Genomic DNA, 25,464 nt, shown 5'->3' on the forward strand with positions numbered 1-25,464 from the left:
ACCTTCTGGAGGTGTCATGTGGCACATGGCAAATACAATACATACCTTCCTGCTGGAAACTGCTGAGGATAGACACTCAGTACCTGTCCTTGCTTGAACCTGTCCTAACTTGTGGTGAAGAAATTGGCTTTTGAAGTAACAAACTTTCCTCCTGCAGATGAACTGTACAAGATGAAAAACCCACCTCCAAGCAACACTGCTAGATTTCTCCATGCACAGGCTAGTTGATGTAAATGATCTGTTGTTTCTAGAGGGGACTGCTGGAGAGTGATCCCTTCTCTCCTTTTTGAGAAATGTCCAATTAATAAAATATTGTAGGGGGGAATGGATCTTTGATTTAGTTTGAGCAGGGACAGATAATTCCACCAAGATGGAAAAACCTGCTTCCATACCCCAAGAGACCCTAGTTTTTATCTGTTCAGCACTTGGTATTTGACTATGTGCTGAGTGTGGAAAAACACATTCCAGGCTCCTTGGTGCAGACTGTAAACTCTCCCCCCCCACCTTTGGAAACAGACCTGCCCTCTGTCAGTGCAGCATGGCTAGAGCAGGGCAGAACATAAGTAAACCAGACACTGATAAACAACAAAACCAAACCCTCATCTGTGGCTGTGAGGAGTGATTCAGCTCCTCATATTCCACAACTAAAATACTGTGATTTCAATTTCAGCCTCTTGTGCAGTTTCTCTTAGTTCACAGCAAATCTTGTCCATTTTCTCGAAGGCTTGTCGGCCCTTCTCACCTGGGGAGAAAGAAAACACATCCCATGGTGAGGAAGAAAAAGCAGTTAGAAACACCTTGAGAAATGTGATACTCTAGAAATACTTCTGCTGTGACCTTGTTCAGAACTAACAGGAGCTCTCAGCAGTGACAAACGCCTCTCTAAGGGAAACTGCTAGAAGCCACCGTGGAAAACTCAGGCCTTGTGTAACCATTTCCACAAGAGTAAGGGCTTGGAGCACCACAGCTGGAAAACTTGTTTGAAATAGATGTGAATTTCTGTGAAGCAGGGCTGGAGATCCCCACAGCAGAGCATGAACTCCAATGCTCTTAGGAAGAACAGAAAGGGGAAATGACTGTACCCTGGGTAAAGTGGACAGTCCCTGTAGCAGCTGGGTATTGAGAGGTTCAGCCTGGGCCGTTCTGCTGTGCCCTCAACAGAAGCAGAAATACTGAACAGTAACCAATTGGAAACACTGACATTTCATGAGCAGCTGTACTCCAGTGTGGAGCTACTGCTGAAGTAACAGTAATGAACCAGAATAAACCATTTATTTTGCACTCTTTACCAGGATTCAGAGTGGAACCATTTGAAGAAAGAATAGGAACATCAAGATTAGAAGTAACCAGTCAGTCTGTAAGTGGCTAGGAAAGATGAGCAGACCTGAAGAGCCTCTTGTTGTTCTGATAGAAATGTTCCCTGAAACAACTTAGCTCATCTCAGCACCACAAGAGGCTCTGTTGTGGACTGCCAGGTTCAAATGACCATTTTACAAACCCCAGGAAGAGAAAAGCACTGATGGCAGCACTGTATGAAGAGGACTCCATCAGCACTTCCACTACTTATCTGCCACCTTTCAAAAAAGCTTAGTGGTCCTTTGAGCACTTCATCCTACAGTCATCTCTTGGTCTGGCTCTCCCAGCTTTGCTGGGAGCCTTTGGTTATTGTGTGTGACACAAAGTTTATCTTAACAGTAAGAAATGCCTGCTCATGAACTATTTACATTGCCTTAGATCTGTTGAGGCAGAGCTTCCAGCCTGTTCTTGTTCTGCACTCTTTCACAGGATTTTTCTCAAGGTCTGTGCTTCTAGGGTTGTACAAAAGACTTACCAAAGGAGAGTGTCGTTTCCCTGGCTGCATTCCTGACTTCCTCTGTTTCAGACTGGCACAGGTGGGCAACTTGTTCAATACTCTCAACACCCTGTTTGAGAACAGAAAAATTTGCATCTTGATAAGCAGTTTTTGCAAGGTAAGCATGTAGATATTAACTCCATCTCCTCTGGCATCTGAGTTCTGCTGTGACCTTTCTTTTCTCCCCCAACATACCTGCCTGCACTTCATCCTTCCCAGTGTGATCTGACCTCTGCTACTTTGTCTTGCTTAATGACATGAAAGAGTTCTAGGGTACTACAGGTCACTGCTGCAGAAGCATTACATTAGCCTAAAACCAACCAGGGCCTTCCTCCACTGAGAGAGTTAATGCACATCATGCAAGGGCAACAGTTGCTTTGCAAATCTGGCTTTGAGATTAAGGCTCTGATTTGTTGGGCCTGTCTTGTGACTGCATGTTTGTAGAACTCACAACAATCCCCTGTGTGCAAACTAACTTCAGACAGACTTGTGGCTGTTGGAAAGTTTTACATCTGTTCTGACAGTTACATACAATAGCAATGCAAATATTAGTTTAATGTGCTGCCTGTGATCAGCTATTGTTAAAAATACTGATTTTACTCAGTTCCTAGAGTTAAACCTTTAGGCTCCACAGCTAGCTGACTGCTGCTCATTTTTCCACATGCTAGATGCCCTCTCCTCAGACAGTGTCTGTTGTCCTTCACCACTGACAACATTGCAGAAGTCAGAAAACATCCTTTCTGCCATTGTGCTGTGTCTGGCAGATCAAACTGAGGCACCTCGAGATTGCCTGCAGCTCGCTCTGCCTGCTGCCTTTTGAATAACAACATTGACAGTGGGGAACTTTGGCAGCCAAACCATTCGTTAATTCCAAGTAGAAGGAAGCTGAAAAAAGTAACTGCCAGCTTAAAACCAAACCAAAGCTAGGTACAATTCTGCATCTAGCAATCCTGGGCAGACAGGCACAGGAAAATAGAGCTGTAAATACTTACTCTGAGGTTTTTAAGAGCCAGACATGCAGCCTGTTGAAGTCTTGGATCACGGTCAGCTAAAACATCAGTGTAAAATAGAAGAGCCTGAGAGAGAAAAAGAATAAAGGCTTGATAAGCTTATGCATAACCAAGCACTCCAGACTGACAGCACCATTTTATCTGCTTAAAATGAACCAAGGGTACAGGAGACTGATGTTGTTTAGCTTCTAGGTAATAGATGTGTGGAGAGGGCATCAGAGCTCTTACAGGGTAAAACAAGTCCCATGTGTTTCAGCATCCACTTAGAAAAGCAGGCAAGAGCTGCAGCTTTACCTTTTCCCTGAAGCTCTTGTTTGCTGCTGCCCGGGAGAGGCAGGAAGTGGCTGCTTTGCTGACACGGTGGTTGTCATCCAGCTGTAAAATGCCAAGGAGCTGCAGGGTCTGTGGCAGAGGCTGCAGTTTGTTCAGGCGCTTTCCTTTCAGTTTTTTAAGCGTCTTCAGGCGTCCAGGGCATTGTAGCTCCTCAATCAGCATTACTGCAAGTGAAAGGGCTCAGCCTCACTGACAAATGAAGATGTTATCAAGAGAAGACAAACTCTAACTCGATCCCTTTGAGTCACAAATAATTACTGACACGGCCCACAAGCAAGCCAAGCACGGCAGGAAGTCAGTCAGGACAAGTGCCCCTTTGACCATCCTGTCTTCTCTCCCTGTCATTGTTCCATTTCCTTCCCTACCAAGACAGTCTGACAAATGGAGCAGAGATGATTATTTCAGTGTTAGCTCACAGGCTGCAGCCACGACCTGACCCTTTCAGGGCTCGAGTGCACCGAGTACAAGAGAGTGCAGAACTCTCGCAGCTTTGGATGCTAGGACGAGCAGGATATTGCCAAAGTAAAGAAAACTCAGCACAGCAAAATAGTTTAAAGCCTTTCTGACCCATCCAGCTGTACTGCTCAGAGAGCAAACCCTCTGTGTGTTCAAAAGAAATCAGGCACTGGATTTACAGTTTCAATTGGAAGAACGTTCCAGGTCTTCTGCTCTGCCTAGCAGTGCACAAGTCCTCATGAATCATCTGCATCAAAATAAGACTGAAGATGCAGCCAAGATCAGGAGTGCTTTAAAAATACTTCTTTTGTGGTACAGACTAAGTTTTAAAGTACTTTCAGCTGTTGGAGCAGGCTTCGGCAAGACACTGGCTACCTCATGCCAGAAAGTGCACGTTAGTAACCTCTCCAATGGTATTGCTATTATCTGTGTCTGATTACAGCTGCAGCAGTCACACAAAGCTCCAGCCATTTGCTCAGCTCTTGACTCCAGCTGCAGATTTGCTGCCAGCTTCGTTTCTGCTCTAACTTCAGAACATCACAGAACTCACTCTTGAGGGCCCTTAATGGAAACTCATCCTTCACACCTCCCTTTTGTTTCTTCCTGGTTAGATATGGGAGTCAAGTATGTATTTCCTGTTCTAAGTGCACAGTCAGAAGAGGATTGTCAGGGCAGTGGTTGGGCTGCTTTCTGCTTTGGCAGTGTATCTCAAAGAGAAATCTGGAGAGCAACAGCCAGCTGCTGGACCTATCAGTTCAAGTGAAGAAGCCAAGAACTTACCTTCTTTGGCAAGTTTTCCCAGGTGTTTCTCCAGGCTGGTGATATGGTGTTTCTCCAGATAGCTATAAAACTGGAATAAAGTAACCAGTTCTGTTTGGAGGGGAGGGGAAGGCAGCAACCCCTCACAGGTGGTGATCTGCTCCAGCAACTTCTGCAGCACTGGAAGTAAGGCAGGAAAGAACAAATGAGGATATAGGTTGGTTAGAAGGAAACTGCTCAGGACAATTTTTAGCCATGCAATAAGGTGAAGGCAGAGTGGCCTTGTGCCGAGGGAAGGGGCTGGTACCTGCTTCCAGCTGGTGGGGGTACTTCTCCCTCACTTTGAGCATCAGTGTGTATTTCAGTGCATGCCGGAATCTCTCTGCTGAAGTGAACAAGATGCTGCCAGGCTCTGCAAGATCACTCCAGATTTTCAGATAGTGCTTCTTCTTTTTAGTCTTCTGAATAACTGGGGGAGGGGAAAGAATAGAAAAGTCACATTTGAAAATCCATGAGCTCCAACAGATTCTGGATTTCACAGGAGAAGTTAGGCACCAGATGGCATAGCCAGAGATGTGTCAGCATGAACTTGTGTTTGCGTTACAAAGATGGAGAATTGCTGCTAGTGTTGCAACATCTGCAAGCACTGATGTCACCAAGCTTGGGCTGAGCTCCTGAGCTGTCATTGTAAGACCCAAATGAGACACCTAGCAGCTCTCCTGCCTCTCATTTTGTTCAGCACCTGAGTCAGGTTTCAGAAGAACTTTGTCAGTTTGTTTCCGCTTCTATCAGCAAGAGCTGTGCTGTTTCCAAGCATTGTAGAGATCCTGTCGTAGGCAGCTTCACAAGTGAACTCTCAACCTCAGTGCACAGGCTGAGGCAGGCTCTCTTCCATCAAATGCTTCAGAAGAGCAGTTGAAGCATTACCCTGTGGTTGCTCACTCTGATTCAAACTCTACCACTTCTCAGTCTTGCTTATAGAGATGTTGAACTTGAGTTGTGCATTTGAGACTCCTACGCTTCCCTCATCATATTGTGCCAAAGGCCCTTCAGAGCAGTGCTCTAGGGAACAGTTTATTCTCACATCCTTCAGGATGGAATCTGTCAGCACATGCTTCCAACTGAAGTTTGCATTCTTGCCACTCTATTTACCAAGACAAGAACAAAAGCCTTCAAAGTCTCTCACCGTGCCTTGATCATCCTGTCACATCCAACAGTCAATGGAAGCATTTACTAAGGGCAAGAGGGCAATGGGCAAAATTGCACACACAGCTTCTGCAAGTGTGTACAGAAGTTGGGCTGTTTGCTTACCAAGGAAAAGCAGACATAGAAAAAGAGGATTTTATGAAGGCTGTTCTGCTGTTCTCTGACTACAAACTCCATCATTAATAACATTGCTGTTTCCAAGCCAGACCAGGTCAGCTACTGTTTCTTTGAGCCAAACTTCAAACCTTTTCCTACCTTGTAGGGAAAAAGAGACCAAACAACAGAGAGGCCCTGTGTTTTCTAAGAACCCAGAAGTAAGAGGTGCTGTAGCTCTGTGAATGCTGGTAAGGAAGCTCAAGCAGAGGTGCCTGTATCTCCCCCATCTCTGGTATGCCTTGGAATAATGCAGTTACTTACTTTCTTCAACAGACATGTCCAAGACATTCCCCAGGACTTGTGTCTGCTCAGATACTTCTTCCAAAATGCTCTCCTGGACAACCTGGGCTACATTGGGTGACTTCAGTTTCTGCAATGCAACATGCTTATTTTAGTAAGTGAAACCAAGGCAGGATCATGCTCCAGATAACTGAAGATTTCTTAGAATGGAGCATCTCAAAATCTGTGAGAAAGCACCTCAGCTGCTCTCAAAAGGTCTCTTTTCCCATCACAGCATGGACAAGTCACTTGTGCAGAGCTGCTCAGCACAACAGGATGAGTCAATCACATTATGCTGGGACAGGCTCTCTAGCATTTGACATTCTTCTCTGCCCCCATCCATACACAACTGTGCAGCAGATCAATAGTAATAGATGCACTGTCTTCTGCTGCCCATCCTCATGTGAGGCAATGCTTTGAGGACAACAATGTGCTTGAGCTCTACAACTGAAATTAAGGAATGAGGTCTCAAGGGGAAATAAGAGTTCATTCTTGCCCTCCATGCTACTAGTTTAACAGTTTTTCATTCATTGCAACAGTTGATCACCTGTTATCAATACAGAATTCAACTCAGATCTGTCCTGCATTAGCTGTCTGCTTTGGGCACAAAGGTATTGCTTAGGGCTTCAGCCAAACTCAGAGGCCGAGAAAAAAGCAGCAGAGATTTGTATGCCCCATTCTGTGCATACATATCTGTGTGCTGCATGGTTCAGACTCAATTTCTGTTCTACAGCTGCCTGCTTTTCTAAGGGAACCAGCTACAAATTAGCTTTTGGCCCTAAGCAGAATCAACACTTGCAACCAGTGCCCTGGACACCCACAGGCTATTCTTTACCTGCAGAAGACCTCTGCACAACTTCAGATGAGTTATCAGAAGTGTGTCCAGGTTGTCATCACCAGTGGTTACATCTCTTGTTTCTGTTTTTATGTCACAGCTCAGGGACTGAAGTGTGTTGTCATTGTATGTGCTGTTGAGATGAGAGGTTAAAAAAGATGAGTTACAACTCTTATCAACAAATAAATATCAATATGTGCAGTCTCAAGAGCAGCCTTCAAGTAAGGTGGCACTTCACAGATAACACCCTTTTTAATTGCATTTATAACACTGCTTTAAAACACAAGGACTTTATTCCTAAAACTCATTCCAAGACAGTAAGAGCAGATCAGCTGATCCCACAAAATCCCATTTTGGAGACTCAATACTGATAAACGATGCTTCCAGATAATGTGAATTGAGCTGCTGGCTCATTTGCAGCAGGGGAACTGCAAAAGCAGCACACAACAGACAAATCCTGGGGTGTTCTACCACCTCAGTGACACTGGGAGTGTAGTAAATCTCCCAGGATTAGGCTGGTAGCTCCAGACTGTGACTTTCAGTGCCATACAACTTACCAAATACAAAACCAAATTCAAATGGAAAAGCAGCTAGAAAGGGCTCTGTAAGCTCTCCCCCTCCCTAGTGCAGAACTGTTCAGCATCATCCTGATAAGCTTCTTTGCTGTGATCTGTTTCTAGCAGTCTCACACACATTAGGGCTTGCATCATGCTGTGGGTACCACTCTGCTGTGTTTTCTGTAAATGCAGCTGAAGTTTCCTGCCATTGCAGTCTGGCAGGTAATCTGAGTTACAGGTCTCAGAGCAGACAAAGCACTGATTTCTCAGCAAGAGCAGCTCTGCACTATTGTTCCTCAGCCAAGGGTAAGGCACCAGTAGATGTTTCTGGGATCTGCCCTCCTGGCCCCTTTCCCTTGTCTCCTGTAATAAGGGGCTGCAGATACATACCTGATACTGGCTGTTCTTATGCTTCCAAACAATGAAAGCTCATCAGCACTGCAGTCAGTGTTTAAGAAGTCAAAACTTTCCAGTACTGTCTCCACCATTAAACTTTCCACAGATGAATGTTTGTGAAGAAGTGGCTTTGGCTGTTGATGGAAGGGAAGGAAAAGTGTGTTGTTATTTGTGCTTAGCAAGCAATTTCACAGGAGTTCTTTGCTGGTTTCCAGACCACTCTTAATAACAAATCAATTTGCTTCTCTGATGTTATTGTCAGTACGTCAGGGAAGTTAGCTGTTGGCACAGCACTCCGATCCCAAAATGATGCTGCTCATAAAATTCCAAATACACTGAAGTATTTCAGTCTGGATTTCCATGCCCAGTAAGGGTGGTAGGAAAGATGGTTGGTTTTATCTGCATCCTCTGCCATTAGGGCACTTTTCACTTATTCCTTGTTTCAGATCCAGAAGTAGGAATTTTAGGGGGTTGTTGATATTGAAGTTCCTTGATACTATGCAACAGTGGATTTCATCTGACCACTAATTTTCTCCCTCTTGGAAAGGCTGCTTTGAGAGATTTGGCTTTGTTACTTTCTATTTGGGAATTGGTTGCACTGGAATAGGAAGCCAGTGCAGATTTGTTAACAACATTTATTATTCCAGACCTCAGATGAAGTCTTACAGGTCTTATCTCCCAAGTCTGCACGCTGGCCCCAAGTACTACAGTGCTGCCCAGTTTGTAATACAAGCCACTGCTTGCAGAAAGCTCTTCTCCAGGACCTTTCCTCTAGAGAAAAGTTTTCAGCATCGTATGAGTGGTCAGGCAGACTGAGCTGCCTGCAAGCTAAGGGATCCTGGAGGAACATTAGGCTTGATGAACTGAGGCAGTCATCTTAAGGTGTACTAAATCTGGAAAACACCAGCAAAAGATAGAAGCAGCCCCAAATGCAGAGGCTCTGCTGTGCAGTTCAGATTCTGCTTAGCCCAGAGTAGCCTCCACTTTGACCACATGTGGTTTCTTCATTTCTTTTTCCAGGTCATAGACCTGTGCACAGCGTTTGCAGGCTGTCCCGGAGAGACGCTCTGCAAGACCGAGCTCCTGAGCAGTCAGCTCTCCAGGCTGCCTTCTTCCGAGGAGCGCCTGACCTCTGGTGGCCAAACTTACTACTTGGGAACATGCCCTCGGTAACCATTAAATAAAATCCCCCACAGGGCGTGGAATTTCAACAGCTGCAGCAGTGAGGATGGAAGCCACAGCACCTACCAAGAGTAAACCACCATACCTTTAGTTTATCTCGCAGAGATGAGACCTGGTATTCCAGTTTCTCCAGCTGGGCTTGCCCCACACCATGTAATTTCAGCAAGTTTAACACTTCTTGGAGAGTCTTATCAATTGACTTTGTGTGTCCATCAAGTTTTAGGTCATTTGCAGCACCCAAGCCTTTCTGGCTCACATCTTCTTGCTCTGTCTTACGGCGATTTCTGGTCTGGTTGAAAGAATCTCTGCCATCTTTGTGACTATGCAGAAAAACAGAGGGGTTATTTGGAAATCCATCCATGCATGGAGTCTTCTTCAGGATATCCAGAGTTGTGTGAGTTGGAGGAGGATGCTGTCGCTCTTCCCCACAGCTCTCTTGAATAATCACCAAAGGCAGCGGCCTGTGGTCTGGAGCTGGAGTTGTGTTTCTGGATTCCGTCCCTCTCTGATCCTCGGAGCTGAACGAGTCTGCCTCGCTTGTCTCTGCAGGAATGTGAGGCTTGCTCCTCCCATGGGCATCAAAATCACAGGCAGCCAGGTAGCTCCATATGCTGGGAGGCTGAGCTTCATCACTTATATCCCCTTGGCTCTGCCTTTGTTGCAAAACAGACTGCAGCAAATAGATTGTACGTGAGAACACACACATAGAAAAGCATGAAAGCCCATCTGAGATGGGGCACTAAAGCTTCCTGTTCTTGGAAACAGACACCCCCAGACTGCCCAAAACCAGAGGGCTCTTCTGCACAGAGAGCCAGGCCAGCTTAGACTGGACAAAAGAAACTACTGTAAGAAAATACCAAGAGCCTACTGGAGAAACTAAGCAGAGCAGTACTAACTGTGCTTTGATCTGTCCTCTGACAGTTACCAAGACAGCTGAAAAAGTGTTTGTGTGAAGCAGCTTTAGGGTCACATCAGCTCAGGACAGGACATGACTGCAGAGGTTAGAGGAACTGTTCATTTTGAAGAGTCCAACTTAGCTTGTGCACATAATACACACTACTGGCCAAAAAAGACTGCATCTTCTGCTGCCTTGGTGAGGCAATGCCAAACCTGACTTAGGCTTGGTGTTAGGAGAACCTATGTGTGATGTTTTGGGTATTTGAGATGTAGGGCAGAATTAACAGGATCATAAAAAAAGAACCACACAACCCAAACACAACTAAACCATTAAAACAAACCCCTCTTGAATGAAGGGGAAACCATGGAGTTTTCTGCTCCCCTGGACTACACTCAGCAAAAAAAAGGGCTGAGGAAGAGGAAAGCTGGTATCACAGAGCGTCTCTAAGACACCGTTCTGCTCCAGGGCTACTGACAGTGACTGGTTCCCAGGCTGCTTTCCACCACAGACCATTAGAGCAGCTGTCCACACCCCTACCATTCTGGCTGCCATGGGGAATATGCTAAACCTGAAAAGCCCACAAGCAAGCCAAAGTCACAAAATCAGCTGCAAAGGCTTTGGAGTGCTGTGTTTACACATTTCTGAAGGTGTTCTTAATAGCTTAACCTAATCCAAAATCAAGTCCCAGGGCTGGGCTGTGCATTTTTCTTGCCTTTGCATACTCACCAGGTAGTATTTCTCTCTGAAGCTGGGAGTATTTGGTGGGGTCCAGTTGTACAACAAGCTCTTCCTGCTACCCACAGAAAACTTGGCAGTGCTTCCAGGTGACAAAAACAGGTTCTCTGTGTCAAAGGGGCTGTAGCAGAAGACATAAAGGCCTAGGTGTCATTAAGACCAGAAAGCATGGTGATGTTCAGTAGCAGCAGCTGCTCTTAGGATTTGAACTGTGACACTTAGTAAACAATACAGGGAATAAAAGCAAACAGAGACTGCCTCTCTGGCCAATGTCTTTGCTTGCACCAACAGAGGAACTCAAGCTAAAAGGTTCTGTATTTCTCATGGAATTCTCAGTGGCTTTTGAACAGAGACCTGGGCCACAGTCTTGAGAAGAAGAGTCCAACAGACCAAAGGTCTGAAGTGCTCCCTGTCCTTCTGCAGCATCCCTGCACACACCAGTGCCAGCAAGCATAGACCAGGCTGTTTGCTGGCAGCTACTGAGACATACTCCACACCAGATAGGAAGGAAACACAACACATCCTAAAGGACAACTGACATTAATTTCCCTCCTGCAGAGCACACACCATTTGGAAGAGCCACTAGAAAAACTTCATTATCCCTCCAATGTTAATATCAACTCCTTAGGCTGGCAGAGGAAACTTGCAATGGTATTTGGCAAAGTGTGTGGTTCTTACAGTCAGGGATGCATCCAGTTGTAGCTGCAGAGGACACTGGCTATGGGCTACAAGAGTTTGACCAGTCCTGCTCTGAAGACTTCCCAACACAGCCATCAGTTTCCCAACTCCTTTGCAAAGCAGTGTAAAGAAACTTGGATGAACTCCCAAAATGAACTCAGCTAACTTTAAACATGTTTTCCCTCTCATGGCTAAGTAAAGCAAGTTTGTTTTTACTACATGTTACTTTTGTTCCCTACTGATATGTCTTGGGGCACCAAGAGAAAGTTTGCTTTTGCAGTTCAGTCCTGGCCTTTGGAAGGTGGGGAGGACGGGAGGGGAAAATTGCTTAGAAGGAATCTGTACTCTCATTGATGTAAACAGAATGACCAAATGGTAGGATAAATTCAGCTGCATTTAGCTGTTCAGTACAGAACCACCAAAAGTCTGAAAAGAGCCAAACAATAACAAGGACTAATCAATTATAGGGCAAGGAGCTTCTGCTCTCTAGCAAAAGCCAAAGAGCAGAGCTCCAATTCTCTCCAGCTTCTCCTGTTGCACAAGGACAATTCCCAACAGCATCCTGTGGTGCAACACACCACTGCCTTGCTCAGCATGGAGGCAATACTCTCTGAGCTCACCTAATACAGGTTAATTGGCTAAATTAACCAGTGTCACCCAGCTGGGGTTCAACAAACAGGTCAGTCCCAGGGAGTCACATTAACCACCATCTGTATTGTCTCACTGTGCAGAAAATAAATTTGGGGGGTTGACAGAGAGAGCCTTTAAGCCAAAGTGCTGTGTGTAGTGATGGAAGCAAATCACCCCCATCCATAATGTTGCTTAAGAAGAGTCACAGGGATCCATCCCTCTTTTTTAGCTTTTAATATAGCAATGCCTTAATGCAAACCAACACTGTGGGGGGAAGGGGACAAGAATAACAAGCTAAATCTCTTTTGCCCCTTTAACAGATATTAAAACATTCTAGGAAAACACAGCAATTCAGCTGCCCTCCAAGCCAGCACACCCTGCCTGTTACTGCAAGGTAACAAGTTGAGAGAAGCCAAGCATGAATAGAAGCATCAGGTCTGCTCCACAGCATTTATTATTGGTTGGTTGTGAGCTCTTCAGGCAGGATCCATCTCCTTGTTCCACACTTCTACAGCAAACAAAAGATCATAGTGGGATAGATCTATGAATCCCTCTCTCCCAGCATCTTGACACTGAGAGAAACCAGGGGAGGATACTCAGGGGATGAGCATAGGAAAGAAGTCCAATATAGAAGGCTTTCCCCAGACACACAAACAGGAGGCAATCCACAGCTACGATCTGTCACACACCAGACTTTACAAGCAGACTATTGCCTTCCATTGTCACACACTTTTCCTTAGCTTGTCAGGCTGCTTCCTGAAATCACTGACAAAATCTCTGCATAGGTCAAAACCATGTGGAAAAGTCATCATTTAACTTCAAATTGTGGAACAATTACTTTGACATGGGGGGGTTCTCCCTGGCTGCACAGAGAGGAACCATGGCTAATAATTTCCTCTCCACATTTCCCACAGTGAACATCTGTATGTCTGCACAGTATTAGCCATCAGCACCTTTTCAAGAACAAAAACTTCTATTACATGTGAAAGGGGCTCCCTATGCCTGATCACCTCTGTTGTCTCCCTTCTATATTGCCAAACCCATTGGCCTTTGGTTATGGCTAATTACAACATGGGCACTAAGTGCAGAACACTACAATGCTGCCACTGCTAAGGCAAATGTAAATGTAGCACAGAGCTCTCCTTAGCTTGCATTGTTGTAGGACTTTGGGTTCTAAACACACAGGCCCAGCCTGACCCAGCAGAGGCTTACAATGCCTCAGAGTTCATGTTTCCTAGATTGAACCTCCCATGACATCAGAAGCTTTGCATCCACACACCTTGAGTGGTAGCTCAACCTTGTCAGCACTGCACGTGGATTCCTAGTGAGGTCACAACCACCAAACCCATGGAGGAATGAGATACTTGAGATTTCTACCAGTTCCCTCACCCTGCTACATTTTCCTGTTGGGTGTGTAAGGAGGACACTTAAAATTACTTATGTTCCTCTGAGAGCATAAACCAGGAAGGAGCAGAGAGAAACTGAACTTGTTTCACTCTTCAGCCCCAGAGGATCTGCATTCCTTTCTCCCACTGCCAAGACAGTGCTCTAATCGCTCTCCTGCTGTCCAGTAGCTCTATGTATTAAATACCACCAAGGCCAGAAAGGGTCTTGGTGGATAGGACCACATCTCCCTACTAAGGCTGTGAACCCTGATTTGCATTAATCCAGAAGAAATCATTCTGGTCGGCTGGATTGGACTCTGTTGCTCCTCAAATTTCTTTTCCCCCTGTTGAACACAAGTGAAAATGCCCATGTAATTAAGTGTGCCTGTTGTGACCTTCCTCCTACCCATTAAAATAAACACCCCTTTCAAGGTTAGTACAGCTCATCACAAAAGGCTGAGCTCTGAAACATCAACTCCATCCAAAGCACAGAGGTGCATTGATGAACGGGTGCCTAATGATACCTGCATGAGTTACCACCTATCCATATCAGCTTTTTTTGCCACCACCAGAAACACCACCAGTAGGTATGTATAAAAAGTACCCACAACCAACCAAACAAAAACCCCACAAACACCTAGACTTTCCTTTTTTATTCTCCTTTAAGGTTTTTCTTCCCTCCTACTCCACAATCCCTTGTGAGCCAGGCCAGCACACAGTCAAGGCAGGCAGAAATCACAAGAGTGGCTCTGGCTGGCAGCCTTAGATCCCAGTACAGGGAGCTAACTGAAGTTCTGAAAAGAAAATACAGGCTTTCTCTTTGTCCTTCATGTGAGAGAGAGAATTCAGACTGCTGTTTAGGTTGGCAAAAAAAACCCCAAAGTCTTCTGCCAAACTGGCCAACAAAGCTGTTCTGCAATGGGCCCAAGCTCATTCTCACCCTTCATGGCATATTTTATAAAGGAACTGAAGGAACTTTTGTTAGAGTCCAAAAGACTAGAGGCCTATTTAAAGAAAACATACATTTGGAAGGGAAGAGTGATCTACAGTTGGATTTCTCACAAAGCAGGTCTAGACTGAAAGCTTGCCTCTCAGTACAGTTTGGGCAAATCAGCTGCATCTGTTTAGTTATTCTTAAATCAAAGGAAAAGCAGCTGTTATTTTGAATGTTCTGTCTTTGAAAATAGAAACACCAGGAGTTATCACCACACAGCTTCTCATTTCTGTAAACAACTTGAGCAAATAGGCTGTCAAAGAGGAGGGGCCTGCCAGGTCTGTGCAGAAGCACCCTGGAGAATCCACTTGGTGAGACACCAATAATTGCACAAAGCTTAAACACAGCAGAGACAAGGCCAGAGTTTTCTCATACACTGAAAAATTCCAAGTGGGCATTAACTTGCAAAGAAAGTGCATCCCCACTAATCCTGCTCCCAGCTCAACTGTTTCCAGCTCTAAAAGCTGGGTGATGGTTCTCTCAAATGCCACAGGAGCGCTCGTCTTACCAGTCAGCAGCTGCATTCAGAGCTGCAAGTTACTGCAACAATCGAGTGTCAACAGAATTTGAATTGTATTTAACAAACAAACAAACTCAGTCACAAGTATCATTTGCCTTGGAGATTTAGACTATCACCTGAGAAAATGTGGTGCCCCAGAAGAGGAAGGTGTTTCCCTCACAGTCTTTTTGGAAGAGCAACTTATGGGCATTATTATTTATGCAAGTTACTGACAGCAAGGAAAGGCAAGCAACTAGATCCAGCAAACAGAACCTGTTAGGTGCTATTTATGTGGGTTAACAAGAAGAGGTTAGAAGTGATTTCTTCCAAACTCCACTGTGGATGTGCCATCTCTCAGTGCAGCACTTCCCATGTTAGGGCAAAACCAGATTTTAGATCCAGGTCAATAAAGAAGGGGTCTCCTTCACTGCACAAGCGAAACTTAAGACGTTTGGCTTGAATTCAGGAAGACTTCCTATAGAAGAAGAGCATCTCTGCAACAAAGGGTTCTGTCTGCAGTACTTTCTTGCCCTGAAACTGTAGAGCCTTTGATCATTTTACATGCAGGTTAAACCCAAAGCAAGTTTTGTTGGCATGGATGAGAGATGGCAAATAAAGGCACCAGACTTTGTTAGGAAGGGACAGGAGCCTATCTATCCTCCTCTGCCCCTCTTCTCTCCTTCCTTCCCCAATACCAAGATATGCACATTTCAAAACAGACTATTTTAAATCAGCCTTCATTTAAAAGAACTGTCTTTTAAAGAACTACTTCAATGAAAAGGAAAGTATATTTATGCAATGCTGTTTGCACCATCCCCACTTGACATTTTTCAAATTCAAATGAGAATGCAAACAAACTGCCATGACTCAGGGGAAGTTTCACAAGGCCTATAGTGCAAGATCACAGCAAGCTTCTGGAATGAGACTCTGTTACCCAACTAATTAGCAGCTCAGCCTCTCAAATAGGAAACAGAGGCCTTTAAAGTCTCAGAGCAGCTGGAGCACCTCACCAAAACAAAACATATACTGATGCCTATTGTTAGATCTCAGGAGGATAAAGTGGCAGAAATAAAAGGTGTGGGCAAAACTCTGCTGTGTGAGTTTATTTCTCATTGGCTTGGAGCAATATGTACATCTGGAAACACCTTCCAGATGCAGTCACCAAGACTTCTGCTCCAGCCCAACGGCATGCACAAGTCAACAGTACAGTCAAGAAGCACAGCATACACAAAAGACAGGCAGAAAACAGTATGCTCAGAAATAAAGCTTTTCTTTCCCCAAGCCCAGCAATGCAACCTGAAAACTGTTTATCAACATTTCAGCAGGAATTGCAACAGAAAAATCTTGTGGCACCTGTGCTGTTAGTGGTTACCAGGACAGTGAGGTGATTTGAGTCCAACAATGAAGACAGGTTATTAGGACCTAAACCAAATAAAGTCTGACTGTAGAATATATTTGCTGCTTTAGCTTGAGGGCAGGGAAATGTTTCTCTTAGTGAAAGATCTGTTTGGTTTTGGGGCACATTTAGCAGACATTCAATACATACAAACTTTCTTAGTTCTGGGTAATTTTTAAGAGGCCAAGCAACCAGCATGGCTGGAGAAGAGGTGCATAAGGCTGAGTCACAGGTAAGCCTGCCTTGCAAAGCTTAGCTCCCTGCTCTTCCTAACCTACACACTCTTCTACTTCTGCTTTTCCTGGTGTCAGCCTAGATCCACAAGTTATCACAAAGTGAGCTTTCAAGAAGGTTGGTATCACAGAGGTGTGTTCAAACACCTCTCTGCCATGTTGGGTTGTGAAGAACTGAGGACTGCAGTAAGTATATGGATCCAAAAGTACAAGCAAAGAGTGCCTGCTGTGTAATTGGCCACTTCACTAAGATGGCCAGGTTTAACCCCTGGCCAATGGTGGGGAATGGAAACAGGCTAAAACAAAAACTTTGATTTGTTGCAGATAAGTCTCTCAGTATGGACTGAGAGTCCCATGAAGCACATATAATGATACTAACTCCAAAATCTGTGGTAGTGTGCCTAGAGGGAGGAAGAAGTTCAAGTGCAGCATCCACAAAAGTGAGAATTTGCTTTTAATAACATCAGTAATCCACTACCAAAAAAAATAAATCCATGTACAGATATAAAACATAAAACAATGTAACCAATCACAAGCACTATAAAAATATTCAGCTATTTTAAAAGTGCATCTGGAACCAAGCTTCCCTGCAGTGCACAAAACAGGGCTTATATCAATAACTGCAATCACAGTGCAAATATTGAAGGTGCTAGGGCTTTGAGAAAGCTTCATTTTTAACAAAGTGTGGCCAGGTAATAGTGATTGCCCTAAAATGGCAACTTATTTTCCTCCCACTGTGCCTACATGCTGCTATTTTCAGATTCATCTCATCATCTTTAAGATTGTTCATGTTTTATAGATGTATTGCTTGGAGCAAGATTTGAATGCCCGTTCTGGAGAGCAGTGAGCTAAGCAAAAGCCTTCTGGTCAGCTCACGTGGCTGGCCGTGGCTCTGCAGCATCACAGAACTGCAGGGTCACAGAAATTGCTTCTGAGGAGTCATAGAAATTGCTTCTGTCTCTTTGCCCCTTCCCTTGCTGAGGATTGATCCCACAGTCAGAGATCAGGCACAGTGTGTGAGGAAGCATGTGGCTGCTATCTATCCTGCACCCGCTCTGCAAATAGAAAGATGACTGCTGTTGAATGTCACTAAGTGACACACTCTGGAGTCTTTCATTGATTTCAAATGTTTAGCTCCAGATTTTTTCATCTGAAGCTTGTACTTACTTCCAGAGGACCTCCAGCTGCAGCTTGATTGTGCCCAGTTCAGTTATATCCACAATGATTGCCTGAGGCTTGGTTGTAAAGAAGTTTATGGCGTCACACGTCACGACACCGACTAGAATAGTGGCCAGGCCTCGCAGCTCTGTCACCTGCAGGGACAGAAACACACCCATTTTCATCTTTCCAGCCTATCCCAAGTCATGTGCAGAGAAAAAAAAGCACACTCCAGGCTCAGATCTGCTCTGATAGTCACAACAAACTTAAAACCTTGACACAGTTCTGGGCTCCTAAAGTGCTGTGAGCCAGTATCTCCAGGAGGAACATGTTATAGATGCTAACAAAGAGGAAGGGAGCTCCACAGGTTAGAGAGAAGCAGAGCTGTACAGCATCTCTGACAGACTATGACAGACTGTGTTTTTAAGAGAAAAGTTAGTCTGGAATTTGGAAATGCTGGTATGTGTACAAGCAGTTGATATTTACAGCACTGAGTCCAGCTTGTCTATGTATTAGATGCTTTTATGACAGTGTTCTATCACAGAGAAGCCTATTAGCTTACCTACACCAGATCATTTCAGCTCTCAATTGCCTAAAGGATCTAGAAGAACAACTGTCTGCATCCACTGTGACCTTTCTATACATCTGAACTCAGCTGTGGACCATAATCAGAACTTTGACAAGCCAGGTCTTCCCTCTAGCTCTGCAGGAAGCTCTAAGTTTGTTATCAGTGCAGTTACAGGCTTGGGGGTGGGGGTTCAGCAACTTGTATTACAGTGCACATAAAGCATGGGAGTCAGCACAGAATTTCAGAAGTGCCCAAAGTCCACTTCAGGAATGAGTTAAATGCCTCCATCTCCTTGAAGAACTAGCAAAAGTTTTGTTGCTAGGCTCCTCTTGGAACACTCTTTGGCACTTCTCTATTTTCAATTTTTTTTAAAACCTGCTATGTATTTGTACTGGGCAAAGATTATTAAGCATGAAGTGGAAAGAGCAGGAGGGTGTGGAGAACATTAGTCAGGAGACTTTCATAAGCTGACAAAAAGAGTAAAACTTATCATTGTCACACAAAGTAAGACAAGTTTTCAAAACTATTATGGGAAAACAGGGACCTGAATTAGCCTCTCACCTGATCTTCATTGAGCAGTGGCAGGGAAAAAATGCATTACAAGCACATTTGCAAAGGCTGTGCCGGCAAGATGCCAAAGAGTGTCTCCTATGTAACCTAGTTCTTGCTGCCAGATAGGAGGGGAACATTGAAATAGCTGCTTTAACACAGCTGCCAAGGCTTGAAACCCTTCACTGGCACACTTTCCTAGCAGAATAGGATCCAGCACAGCCCTCGATCTCGGCTCCTTTTAGGCTGACGAGACTCATGCTGCACAGTCCAGCCCATAAAAGATGCCAGACTACAGTGGAAATCCTGTTCAGGGATTAACTCCACCTGCTAGGTAAGTGCCAGAATCAAAGCCAGGGGCAGCTACACAAGGGTCTACGAAAAATACAAGCCTTCCCCCAGGGGTACCCACAATTTGTCATCCAAGCATCACAGAGCACTAGCACAGGTCTCTCACTGTTAAAGATATGGCCTCCTCCAAGGTACTTTAAAAAGAAGTGTCAGAACCCTAAATAAAGACATTAAACACAGACAGTTTGCACCAGCATGTGAATGCCATTAGTGTTTTATAGATATAGAGCACTTCAGGAGTAAAACATGACTAAATCTGTAGTGCACCCAGATAAAGGGACATTTGAACTACACATTCAACACACACACACATGTGCAGTGATCCATGTTTTCCACATGCATATTTCTCTTTTTCAACAGAGAACAGAACTCCAGGTACTTAATATTCCACATGGGTGCTATAAATAATACATACATACACACACATCTTTTTATCTGCACATCTAGGCTTCAACACAGAAAATCCCAGATATTGATCTAGGAATTTTATTTAAAACAAACCAAGAAGACAATGACAGATACCAGACTCCAGAACATAGGAAAGCAGATGCACTACCACAGTCATGACTGCCAGGAGCAACACAAAACCAGAAGTAGAGGTCTGCTCAGTGATCAGACCATTGATTAACTGCCATTTCTACATGGCTAGGAGAGGAAAACTATCTAAGCATTTGACCAATGCTTGGTAGCCTAATAGGCAAGGAGCAGACCATATTAACCCACTGATTCCAATCCAACCATTATACACCACACCTTGATTTCAAACTTCTCATGAAGATTGGGTATAAAAATCTTCTCCTCCTCATCCCATGTTTGGCTGTCATCAGTCTCAATCTTGCCTTTCAACCTCCACTTTTGGCGCCCCAGTCGCACAAACACCTAGAGAAACCACGAAGAAGATAGGACGTTGGGTCTACATATCCTCAGCATGTTCCCTTCAGTCTTTAGGCCTCACACTGTCCCAGCACCACAGAGACAAAAATCATTCCTTTGATCACAATACATTTAGGAATTTAGATAAAGCTAGAAGATTGAAGGAAGAGATTAAGGTTGCACCTTAACTCAGTACCAAACGACACATCCCACCCGTTCTACAACAACTGCAAAACCATATTGCAGAGCAAGTGTAGTGGTTCTGGAATCAAGGCACACTGGTATTCATTTGGAACTGTCAGAAGCAGGAGCGCAATCCAGTGAGATACTAAGATGCATTCAAATCATGCCAAGGGCAATATTCCAAGAAATAGGCAGCAACAGTTACTTGAATCCAGGGCAACTTTGAAGACAGAGACTTGACAGGTTGGTTTGGAAAAACCAAACCAAACCAAACCCCAAACAGTCACTGCCATCTTTTAAACCTCCCATAACGCCTGAATCCCATCTTCCCCTCCTCGGTCTCAGAGGGCAGAGTACCTAGTGACTGTGCCAAAGAATTGTTCTCATCAGTTGGCTTTATCCTAGTCTGTCTCCCTCTCCCCTTCTATATGTTGCACTTCTGCTCTCTTGCTCCTCTCCTGCAAGCTCACAGCAGTAAAATAAAGGACAAAATGAATTGCTATATACTGCACCTCATACTGGTCCCCCGGGCAGAGACGTGCAAAGCCCACCAACCCTGAAAAGAGAAGGAAAAGTCCTAATACTTGTAGAGTTTCACAATGTCCCCCAAAGCTTCAGCTTGCAATAAATAAAGAGACTGTCTGGCCAACACCCTCTTGTGCTCAGCTCTGCACACAAGCTATGCCACCAGCCCAAAGCACTCTTAAAAGGACAAACTTTGACTGAGCTGAGTGAAGAAAGCTTGTCAGCCTTTGTACTCAAATATCACTGCAGAGCTGTGTTACAGTGCTGTAGCAAAAAGAAGGCTGCCAAAATTCTGTTCAGGATCTGATCCAGAAAGCCAGAGAAAACAACTGACACTGAATAAATGGACTCTCAATGGATCAGATTGCTACATAGGAAACCCTAAATCAATGATAAGTCTTGAGGGGAACAAGAGAGGAACATACCTTTCATCTTCAAGTGAAACTCTCCCAAATGGACCTCCAAGGCACTTTCTATAAAGCACATGTCCTAGAAGAAAGACTAAGCAGTCACTGTGACTGAAAAGCAGTGCCAAGTAGCTATCTTCCCATATATGCCATTTTCTTGTCCCATCCTTAAAAGACTTGGACTTTTTTTTTTCCCTTTTGCAACTCCACAGAAGAGTGGAACTGCTGGAGCCATTTGCTGTCAGTTGCCTTCCACTGCTTGTTTTATGAAACCAGCACAGCCCACTCATTATCCAGTTTTCATCCCATTACTTCCACTGGAAGTAATAATGGATCCCAGTACTAAAGCTGAAATTCAAAGGACTTTTGTCCTTGTCCTCATGAGTGCAGGAAGACAAGCTGCATAGGTGCAAAAAAAAAAATGGAGTACAGGATTCAAGGTACCAAAAAAAGAAGTACAAAACTTGTGGGGTGCAGTGCACACTTGATATTTGTATTTCATTCACACATGAAGTTTTTAACCCTCACCATTAAAAAATAAAAAAATAAATGTAGTCAGTAGCACACTTTTGCTGAGGAAGACTCAGGTCTTCATTGCATGTCTGTCGTATTTCCTACCTCTGTGCACTCTTGGAAGTTCTTGTAAAGCTCCACTAGGCTTTCTCTGGAGGCTTTGGTGGAAGGAGACAAGGAAAAGGCATGCTTCATATTAGTGGCCCCATCTCGTAGTCTGCACTGGATACAGTAAGCTTCATAGAGTTCTTCTACCTTTAAGATTCAGGAGTGGGGAAAGAATGAACAAGAATTACCTTGGCATAGTTTTAATAAAATTTGGGAAGGAACATCAGTACATTCTTTCCTGGCAAAAAACAACCCCAACCAAATCCCATTATCACAGTATTGCAGAATGCTGCAGCTCCTGCACTTTACAGACTGATGTAAGTGCAACAGGTTGTAGGCACTCCTGCAAAAACAAGGAAATAATTTGCCTTGCTGTTCTCAGACTAGAGGATAAGGACTAGAGAGTGACAGTTCAGGGAAAAATCACTAAGGGAGCAGAAAACTGATTCCCTAAATGCAGTTCAGCTACACCTTTAACTATGTCAGAGGAGAGGTTTGATTCCTTTGGAAGCAGAGGGCAAAGAGCAGACATGCACTCCACAGAGATGCTCATTTGGCCTCTTGTGGGAAGGAGGCTGAACATCTAAGTCTTCCCACAGCCATGTTTTGTGAACAAACTGGCAGGGTATGTAAACTAGTTTCACAGACAAACTGAGGTTGGGTTGTGCCCAACTTCCAGTCTGAATAGACCCATTCAAGAAAATAAATAAATAAAACCCCTCTCCTTGGATAAAAACAGTTGTTACAGCTTTCAGAAAGTCCCCAGCATTATTCCTGCTCAGACAAATGGTGAGGCAGGTATTTTCTGTTTGGACAGTTTGCTTACCTAGCAGTGCAAGCCTTACAGGTACAAGATATAAAACCCCTTACCTTGCTTATGTGGAACTCCAGCTTTCTGATGTATCTCTCCACAGAGCGGATTTGCTTCAGAAGAGGGGAAAGAGAGGGACTTGAGAAATTATTTCCTAAACATGACTTCAAGTAACACAGAGACATCATCCATTTTGCTCTGTTTACAACACTTCATCTCATCTTCAATAGCCTTACCTTATCCAGGTCATAGTAGAAAGCCTGAAAGAGAAATAGCACAAACTAAACAGGAGAGCATGTACACTTGTACCTATTAACAACACTTATGGGCTGCCCAGGGAGGTGGTGGAGTCACCATCCCTGAAGGTGTTCAAGAGGGGATTGGACATGGCACTTGGTGCCATGGTGTAGTCATGAGGTCTGTGGTGACAGGTTGGACTTGATGATCTTTGAGGTCTCTTCCAAGCTTGGCGATACTTTCATATTTACTGCAAGCCTTGCTATGCATCTTAAGCTACACTAAACCAAGATGCATTGCTTATTGTGAGACAACCCAACGTTTCTAGAAGCAGTTTCACTTTCTGTGCACGATTGCTTGGTTTGTTTTGGCAGATGCTTAAAAAGAGACAGCAAGAGTCTCACCATCAGCTGTAACAAGGACTTGGACACTGGTCATGGTCCATGAGAGTTTATGGGGGAGGGAGGGAGTTTGGGTTTTAATCTAGCTATTATTTCCCAAATGAAAAACAAAGCTGCATCTGCAAGTTGCCCTTTCACTAGCACTGTTGCTGAAGTTATTTCTAGGAGAGAACAAGACAGAACCTGGGTTACAAGGACACATTCTATATGGAAAACAGTCTGATCTTCCTCTCCATTTCTGTCCATACAGAGCTCAGTGTGAACACTGATTACTAAACAGACACAAGCAGAAAGAATCCCTATAAAGGAAAACTATCTGAAGAACACTCTTGGATACTGAAAATGAGAAATCTCAGCATCAGCTAGAGTTAACTTTCTTGGTATATTTCTGATGGTGATGTGTTGCTGGAGCTCACCCTGGTGCCTGGAAAACCCCTGGGAGTCCCAGCTATGAGAAGGCATCTATTTTTGTGACTTTAAAGTCATTAAAGTACTTAACATTCAAAGCATCTTACCAATCTGGAGTTCCTTTTCGTATCTTTGTGTCGTCCAGAGAGATAATCCAATTCTGCCTGATGTGCTTCCAAGTACTCACTGGAGAGGAAGAGAACCTAGAGTTACATTCTTCTGGTACATCCATTATAACACCTCCCCAAACACTGTTTTGGCAGAATGTTACAAAGCAACTTCCTTCTCTAGAAGGCTTCTCTTGTTTTACTCTCTAGAGATGTGAATGGCTGCATAGACATGGGTCAAGAGATGAGACAGGGTAGTTTCTGTAGACAAATATTTCTACAGAAACTCTTAGAGAAGTGTCTGTACACAAGTGCCAGCAGATGCTTTTTACTGTTACCTTTTCAGGTTTCTCTAATTGTTCCTGTTCAGACATGTGGAACATTTTCTGTGAGGTAGAAGACCGGTTCATTTGTTGAACAAGTCTTTTCTTACTAAGGAATAAGAATTCAACCACCAATTCTATCTTACAAAGTCAAAAGATCCCAACATGAAACACTAGCACTACAAATTGAAGTTCACAGTGGTACCCTGCATGTAAGGTAGGGCACATGTCAGCATTTTAGTGAGCAGAGCTGAATACCACCTTCTAGTATGCTAGACAATGTCTTAATGTAACCATTACTTTTTCCAGAATGGGAACTATTTTGCAAGGTGTGAAGCACTTGGTGCCAGTTGGCTGCTACAGACTTGCTTGCATGCAAGTGTTGTCCCTTAAGAGTTCCCAGCTATGTCTGCTGAGATGATCTTCTTCCAACACAAAGCAGACTTAGGTAACTTTTTCCTCTTATGCTTAAAAGGGTAAATACTACACAAGGCAGTCTGAGCAGTCAGCCTCATTTTAGACAGCTACACTTCTTCACATTTGCTTTGACACATTTCATTTTCTTACTTTTACAAAACCAGTTCCCCCAAGACACCCCAGTGGCTCCAGCATTCAGCTCTCTGCTCTTTACACTGCGTATTAACAGCTTGGTGCAGAAGCAGCCAAAACTGGTGGGAGAAAGAGTTCACTTTCTTTGCAGAAGAGCTTCATCACTTTTCATATGTGTTAGAATTGCCAGCTTGATGAAATGGTACCCAGATGGTTAACAGAATAAAGAGTTATTGGAATGATACCCAGATGGTTAACAGATAAAGACTTGCTTGCTATAGCTATCAAGAAACAGGCACGTAAAACATGTTCTGTACTAAAAATTCAAGTCACTCTAGCACTGAGAGGGCTTAGTCTGCATCTATTTAAAAGTTGGACTTCACATTGCTATTTGATACAGTTGTTTTCTGTAGGTTACTTCAGTCAATTAGTTAGCTACTCAGTTTTGGCAGGAGTCTGCTCATGCTGCATTCCCTGCAGAACTGGGAACAAATTCTGATACACTGTATGGTTCCTCCTCCCTAAGCTCTGATAAATTCTAAACTCTGCAAAAAACATTTGGTTTCATTATTTGCTTTAAGTCTAAATCCAGTAACAAGACACTGACTGATATATTTAGGGCTAAGACTTCATAGTCTTTATTGGGATACAAACGTGACACATCTGAGTTTACAACAGTGTTACAGTGCATTTTATGTTCTCTGCTTAAGAAAACAAACTATGTTCAGAATTAATACAGTAGCAAAATTCTGAGGACAGCAGCAAAAGGAACAACAGTTCTGCTGTGGGCAGAATGCCAGCAAAAAGAAGTATAGGGTTTACAGATCCAAAGTATTTTATCTTCCAGTAGTAGCCTCAGGGCATAAATGACATTCCCATGGTATTAGACTAGACCCATTAACCTCAACAATTTAAGATGTGTAT

At 43.9% G+C, this 25,464-nt stretch overlaps 1 protein-coding gene across 1 annotated transcript in view; it reads right to left on the reverse strand.

Annotated features, from left to right (window-relative positions):
* Positions 1-343: 343 nt before the first annotated feature.
* RIPOR3 (RIPOR family member 3) overlaps positions 344-25,464 on the reverse strand; it is a 52,331-nt gene continuing 27,210 nt past the window's right edge. The window contains exons 4-22 of the mRNA XM_054173621.1: positions 23,669-23,747; positions 22,752-22,775; positions 22,575-22,628; positions 21,702-21,851; positions 21,102-21,165; positions 20,664-20,707; positions 19,849-19,974; positions 17,637-17,782; positions 10,646-10,775; positions 9,107-9,691; positions 7,834-7,973; positions 6,887-7,019; positions 6,034-6,142; positions 4,718-4,879; positions 4,432-4,590; positions 3,157-3,359; positions 2,845-2,928; positions 1,832-1,922; positions 344-742 (exon numbers count right to left, since the gene is read on the reverse strand). Of these exons, the coding sequence (XP_054029596.1) occupies positions 645-742; positions 1,832-1,922; positions 2,845-2,928; positions 3,157-3,359; positions 4,432-4,590; positions 4,718-4,879; positions 6,034-6,142; positions 6,887-7,019; positions 7,834-7,973; positions 9,107-9,691; positions 10,646-10,775; positions 17,637-17,782; positions 19,849-19,974; positions 20,664-20,707; positions 21,102-21,165; positions 21,702-21,851; positions 22,575-22,628; positions 22,752-22,775; positions 23,669-23,747 (2,581 nt within the window). The 3' untranslated portion in view covers positions 344-644. The remainder of the gene's footprint in view (positions 743-1,831; positions 1,923-2,844; positions 2,929-3,156; positions 3,360-4,431; positions 4,591-4,717; positions 4,880-6,033; positions 6,143-6,886; positions 7,020-7,833; positions 7,974-9,106; positions 9,692-10,645; positions 10,776-17,636; positions 17,783-19,848; positions 19,975-20,663; positions 20,708-21,101; positions 21,166-21,701; positions 21,852-22,574; positions 22,629-22,751; positions 22,776-23,668; positions 23,748-25,464) is intronic.

This window comes from Dryobates pubescens, chromosome 26, assembly GCF_014839835.1.
Source record: "Dryobates pubescens isolate bDryPub1 chromosome 26, bDryPub1.pri, whole genome shotgun sequence".
NCBI lineage: Eukaryota > Metazoa > Chordata > Aves > Piciformes > Picidae > Dryobates > Dryobates pubescens.